The sequence below is a fragment of the Sus scrofa genome, chromosome 7 (assembly GCF_000003025.6).
Source record: "Sus scrofa isolate TJ Tabasco breed Duroc chromosome 7, Sscrofa11.1, whole genome shotgun sequence".
NCBI classification, from domain to species: Eukaryota; Metazoa; Chordata; class Mammalia; order Artiodactyla; family Suidae; genus Sus; species Sus scrofa.
In genome coordinates, this window is record NC_010449.5 from 63,486,212 (window position 1) to 63,492,371 (window position 6,160).

General features: G+C 57.4%; 1 protein-coding gene across 4 annotated transcripts; it reads left to right on the forward strand.

Moving 5' to 3' along the window:
* On the forward strand, nt 989-5,369 carry NKX2-1 (NK2 homeobox 1). 4 transcript variants are annotated; one of them, XM_005666203.3, is made up of 3 exons: nt 989-1,256; nt 2,454-2,839; nt 3,745-5,369. In XM_005666203.3, the coding sequence occupies exons 2-3, from the start codon at nt 2,467-2,469 to the stop codon at nt 4,479-4,481; spliced, it is 1,110 nt and encodes a 369-aa protein (XP_005666260.1). In that variant the 5' UTR covers nt 989-1,256; nt 2,454-2,466; the 3' UTR covers nt 4,482-5,369. The 4 variants fall into 4 exon arrangements, with proteins under 4 accessions (XP_005666260.1, NP_001298115.1, XP_020953689.1 ...); NM_001311186.1 differs by lacking the exon at nt 989-1,256 and adding an exon at nt 1,596-1,769; XM_021098030.1 differs by lacking the exon at nt 989-1,256 and adding an exon at nt 2,046-2,357.

Below are 6,160 nucleotides of genomic sequence, written 5' to 3' on the forward strand. Positions count from 1 at the left end.
ACGGCGCCCCCCAGAGCAGTCCCTTGGAAGGAAGGGCAATGAGCCCATATGGCACACAGGTGAAGCACAACTAACTGCAGGTTTGCCTGCCCCAAAACCGCCAAGGGGGCCCAGAAATGGCCCAGTGAGGGAGGCAGGTGATGGGAGTGCTCTGAGTTTTTTCTCTCCTCCTAAGGGACATAGGTGGTGAGGAAAGTGAATGTTAGTAAGTAGGCTGGCTTTGTATTGAGGGAGCACAGAGCGCTCCTCAAGGAAAAGATTGAAGTCTTGAAATAAAAAGCCAATAAACAAAACGACTTCCCCTACTACAATTGCTATTAATGGAAAAGGCATCTAACCTGCTGAATTAAATGATTCAAAATTGTCTGTTCATCATCAGGAGCTCCTCTAGAAAGAGGGGAAAGAAAATGTGAAAACAAAAACCTCAATCCAGAAGCCTTTTTAACCGGCCCCCGCGGTGTCTTGGAGGCTCCTGCGGATCAGGGAGTGCTCCGCCCTCCCAGTTCCTAGCTAGGAGAGGAGGCTAAAACAGCCAAAGAGAAAAACAAAACAAAACAACTGCAAAACGTTTAAATTCCAATGAGAAAAGTCAGTGGGTTTCAGGATCTGCACTGCGCAGGGCTCGGCTCCGTAGTCCACTCTGCTGGAGGCCCTGGCCTGGCTGGAGCAGCGCGGCGGATGCCTCCGGCCGGGCTGGGGAGCGCAGCCCACAGCTCCTCCTCTCCAGGCGCCCAAGGACCCTCAAGGCGTGGGGCTCACACTTGAAGCCTGGGAACGCGCAGACAGGAAACCCACTTCCTCCTAAGCAGTTTCTTGCTAGCCGGATGAGAGGCGCCCAATTGAAGCAGAATGATCCTCATCTACTAATATCCAGCGTGGCCACAAAGCGACTGGCCATTTACGCTGCCACTTTAAACAAAGATATTTGGTTATTCCCAGGGAAGCAAGTGCACTTTTGCATGGCTGAGCTCCGGGTGGAGGCAAGCTTCAGCCCAGCCTCCCGCCCGCTGGGCTGCTCACGCCTGGGGATTCGCCCCCTCCCGGCCAGCACATCCCTCCAGGGTTCAGGCTAGTTCCGCCCGGCAACAGGCGGGCGGGCACTCACGACGTTCCCTGCCCAAGCCCTCCCTGAAGCATCAGAGGGGAAAACAGCGTGACTCTGGGCTCGGGTCCTGGGGCTGTGATGTCCTCGGAAAGTCAGCTCCAGTCCCAGAACCCCGCGTGTCCGGGCGATGGGAGAGGGTCGGGGACATCAGGTTTGTTCGAGGTGGAGCAACTAAAGCGATGGCGCTTAGCGTCAATCCCCCCAGCCTCTCAGCTCGGGTGGCCAGTGGTGTCCTAGTCTTAGCCAGGGGCGGGGGTGGGGAAGGGTAGCCGCGTGTGGGTTGGGGGGGGCGTGAAGCAGGGGGCCCTGGCCCTCTGAGAAACCCCTGCGCTGGGGGAGGGGGGCGCGGAGATCTGGGACAGCCTCTCGGCAGCTACAGTCGATCCCCTGCTCAGCGCCCCCTCCGCCCGCCAGGATTCTCTCTCGGGTAGGGGGAAAGGGGGCGGGGAGCAGAGGTGTCCTTCTGACGGCGGCAGAAGAGGCAGACAGACTGACAGACCCACTCGCAGAACAGTGCGGTCCCAGGGTTCGTCCCCAGACTCGTGAGCTCCTTTGGTGGCGGCTGGGGCTCGGCACCGCGAAGCCAGATGTGGTCCGGAGGCAGTGGGAAGGCGCGGGGCTGGGAGGCCGCGGCGGGAGGGAGGAGCAGCCCCAGCAGGCTCAGGTGAAACCCCCACCCCGTCCCTTGGCCCACTCCTTTCCTGTCCCCGCCCGGGGAACCCCGACCAAATTGGAAAGTGGTTCACTTTGTAACTCGGCAAGTTGGTTGCAAAGCAGCATTCACCTTCCTTCCTACCCACCATCACTCCTCCTTGGCTACTCCCAGTCCCACCTCTTGCCCTCCCCTCTCTCGGTTCCCTCCTCCTTTCCCTCCCCCACCTCCCCCCACCCCGCGCCGCCCGCACCCCACAAAAAATGGGGGTGGGGGTCCAGGGGAGGGGGGGGAAGAAAAGCTTCGGGTCGCGTCTCTGCCTCTCTCTCTCTCTCCCTCCCTCTTTGAGACCTAAAAATCCTGACAAGTGAAACTTAAAGGTGTTTACCTTGTCATCAGCATGTAAGCTAATTATCTCGGGCAAGATGTAGGCTTCTATTGTCTTGTTGCTTTAGCGCTTATGCCCCGCCTCTGGTGGCTGCCTAAAACCTGGCGCCGGGCTAAAACAAACGCGAGGCAGCCCCCGAGCCTCCACTCAAGCCAATTAAGGCGGACTCGGTCCACTCGGTTACGTGTACATCCAACAAGATCGGCGTTAAGGTAACACCAGAATATTTGGCAAAGGGAGAAAAAAAAGCAGCGAGGCTTCGCCTTCCCCCTCTCCCTTTTTTTTCCTCCTCTTCCTTCCTCCTCCAGCCGCCGCCGAATCATGTCGATGAGTCCAAAGCACACGACTCCGTTCTCAGTGTCTGACATCTTGAGTCCCCTGGAGGAAAGCTACAAGAAAGTGGGCATGGAGGGCGGCGGCCTCGGGGCTCCGCTGGCGGCTTACAGGCAGGGCCAGGCGGCACCACCGGCCACGGCAATGCAGCAGCACGCCGTGGGGCACCACGGCGCCGTCACCGCCGCCTACCACATGACGGCGGCGGGGGTGCCCCAGCTCTCGCACTCCGCCGTGGGGGGCTACTGCAACGGCAACCTGGGCAACATGAGTGAGCTGCCGCCGTACCAGGACACCATGCGGAACAGCGCGTCGGGCCCCGGATGGTACGGCGCCAACCCAGACCCGCGCTTCCCCGCGAGTAAGTGAGGCCGCCCCACTGCGGGGCCGCGGGCTGAGCTCAGGAGGCGCAGAGAGAGCCGCCGGGAAGGCGCGGCGCCTATGAGCTGCGCGGTGGGCATCAGGGTGGGCGGCCGGGCAGTGGCGCCAGGGAGTCGGGCACAGGAGCTGGGGAGTCTTCCCTTGTTGAGCTGATGGGTTCCAGAAGAGGCACTTGGTAGCTCTGGGGTCCTGAGGGCAGAAGCTGGAATTCGGTGTTTGCCAGATGCGGCCAAGTGGCCGCTCTGCTCTGTGCGGGAGACCTTGGATTGCTGAGGGTGGCGTCCCTCCAACTAAGAGAGCCGGGACAAACAGGGCACGGAGAGGTGGCCTGGCCGGGAGGGAGGTTTTCCCGGCTGGGATGCGCCCAGGCCCCTGGCCTGGCCCACTCTCCAGTCTAGGCAGGTGGGAGGGCGCGCGGCTTAGAGGGGGCTCTAAATGGGCCGAAAGAGTGCCCTCACTGGGGCCAACGGAGGGAGAAGCCAAGAGGCAAAGAGTCTGGGGTTTCTAGCTTTCAAAAATGAACACCTCTCTCTGCTAAGCTCCCAAAGCTGGGGTCTACCATCGGACCCCAGCTCCTGGCCTGGGCCCAGTTTGCTGCCTGTGGCCCGCTAACCATGAAAGGAACAGGAGCAGCCTTTCTCCACGCCGCTTCTTTGGGGTGGAGCACTGAGACTGAGAGAGGTAGCGGGGTTTGAGGCAGAGAGCTCTCCAGCAAACACTTCGAAGACGCCATGGCCTGAGGCAGGCAGCTGGGCCTCCCAGGGTGGAGGCAGCCTAGGTGAGGAGGGCGCCGTCGGGGCGGGCCGGGCCGGCCAAGGGCGCAGAAGGCAGAGGCGGTCTGGTCCGGCCCGGCCCCTGCCGACGTTGTGCGTTTGTCGCTTACAGTCTCCCGCTTCATGGGCCCGACGAGCGGCATGAACATGAGCGGCATGGGCGGCCTGGGCTCTCTGGGGGACGTGAGCAAGAATATGGCCCCGCTACCAAGCGCACCGCGCCGGAAGCGCCGGGTGCTCTTCTCCCAGGCGCAGGTGTATGAGCTGGAGCGACGCTTCAAGCAGCAAAAGTACCTGTCCGCGCCCGAGCGCGAGCACCTGGCCAGCATGATCCACCTGACACCCACGCAGGTCAAGATCTGGTTCCAGAATCACCGCTACAAAATGAAGCGCCAAGCCAAGGACAAGGCAGCACAGCAGCAACTGCAGCAGGATAGCGGCGGCGGCGGCGGGGGCGCCGGGTGCCAGCAGCAGCAGCAAGCTCAGCAGCAGTCACCACGCCGCGTGGCTGTGCCAGTCCTGGTGAAAGACGGCAAACCCTGCCAGGCGGGCGCCCCGGCTCCGGGCGCCGCAAGCCTGCAAGGCCACGCTCAACAGCAGGCGCAGCAACAGGCGCAAGCTGCTCAGGCGGCGGCGGCAGCTATCTCAGTGGGCAGCGGTGGCCCCGGCCTGGGTGCGCACCCCGGCCACCAGCCCAGCAGCGCGGGCCAGTCTCCGGACCTGGCGCACCACGCCGCCAGCCCCGCGGCGCTGCAGGGCCAGGTCTCCAGCCTGTCCCACCTGAACTCCTCGGGCTCGGACTATGGCACCATGTCCTGCTCCACCTTGCTATATGGTCGGACCTGGTGAGAGGAATCCGGGCCGGGCCTAGCCCAGCGCTCTGCCTCATCGCTTCCCCTCCTGCCCGCCACGTACCACCAACCACCCGCTACACCCTGCGCTTCGACTTTTCTTAAGAACCTGTCCCCGTTTAGACCAAGGGAAAAAACACAAAGACCAAACTGCTGGACGTCTTTCTTTTCTTTTCTTTTCTAAAATGTGCGGGATTTTTTAAAATTAGAAAATAAAAGCAACCAGACTAATCCAATTCTTTAAAGAGTATTTAAACGAAGGACAGAACAAGAACCGTTTTGAGGGTGTCCTTTGGGTGATTCAGATGGGTTTCCCACGTTCGGGCACAGCACAGTTTGGAGAGGGCTCTACACTGACGTAGCTCTGGACTCTAAAGATTGAAAACTTCACTCTGGGTACACTGTGCCAGCAAAGTGGACTCGCTTGTAAATACCGGGATTTCTTGGAAGGGGCAACGGGGGCTGGGAGAGGAAAAGACTCTCCGACAGAACCCACTTGCCACTGACACAAAGGAAATGCCCCCTCCCGGCCCTCTCTGGCCACCCAGGCTCAGCTGGGACCCGCCCTGGTTAAAATTGTTTAATGTTTGATGTGAACTTGTAGCTGTAAATCACTGTCAAAAGTTGGACTAAATGCCTAGTTTTTAGTAATCTGTACATTTTGTTGTAAAAAGCAAAAACAAAAACAAAAAACCAGTCCCCCCTGCCCCAGCCCATCATATTTTTTATGGGCCTTGACAAATCTGTGTATATTATTTGGCAGTTTGGTATTTGCAGCGTCAGTCTTTTTCTGTTGTAACTTATGTAGATACCTGGCTTAAATATAGTTCCTAAGAAGCTTCTAATAAATTATACAAATTAAAAAGATTCTTTTTCTGATTAAAAACCCATCTTTTGTTTGGTTTTGATTTGGCTTTAGAAGTCATTTTTTTGGCGGTAGGAGGAGTGGCTCAATATCGGCCTGATGGGATTCGAATTGAATTGCTTGGGGGCTGAAAGGATCCTGAGCCAGCTGAGGAGGCCAGCCGCAGAGTCTTTGCCCCGTGAGAAGAGGGAGTTTTGTTCTGCCTGTGATTTAAGTAGAAGCAACCTTGAACAGTCCTGGGACTCAGCAACAGAGTAGAAAAACTAAACTACTTCCACCAGGAGGAAAAGGGAGAAAGGAAGAGAAAGAGGCCAAAGTGTTTAAAGCCAGGCTTCTGTTTTTTTGAAACCTCACAAGTATCGACTGTGGTCTTATACCAATGCAGCAATGTTTTAAAGCAGTCGGCCAGGACATCCATTTTAAATAACACTGAATTAGCGATTATTTTTATTAGATGATCACCCTTGTAGATTTCAACATTAATTCTTTATGTCTAATCCTCTGCGGAGCCTACTTGGAACTAGAATTCAGTGGGAGGCTGTTTTTGAAAGTGGGGGAGTCTTTACCGGTTTCGTTTCTGCTCTGAAACAGTTATCGCTCACAGCGAATACCTGATTTCTTATGGCTTCTCTGGCCTTGGAAAGTGTCTGAATGGGTTGTTGGCCTGGGAATACCCCTGGCAGGACTTTGGGAAATGGACTTTCTGCTTTTTGTTCCAAGGTTTCCATCTCTGGGCTCCTAAATATTTGTAGTAAGGAATCTTTCTCCTGTCTCCAAATCTGTACCTCTCCCCAAGTCCCCCCACCCCCCAT

What these genes read in the sequence shown, in the direction of transcription:
- NKX2-1 (XM_021098030.1), top strand. Translation starts at nt 2,218, where the DNA reads ATGCCCCGCCTCTGGTGGCTGCCTAAAACCTGGCGCCGGGCTAAAACA. An exon ending in CCAACAAGATCGGCGTTAAG is followed by an intron (nt 2,358 to 2,453) that starts GTAACACCAGAA and finishes TTCCTCCTCCAG; the next exon opens with CCGCCGCCGAATCATGTCGA. An exon ending in AGACCCGCGCTTCCCCGCGA is followed by an intron (nt 2,840 to 3,744) that starts GTAAGTGAGGCC and finishes TGTCGCTTACAG; the next exon opens with TCTCCCGCTTCATGGGCCCG.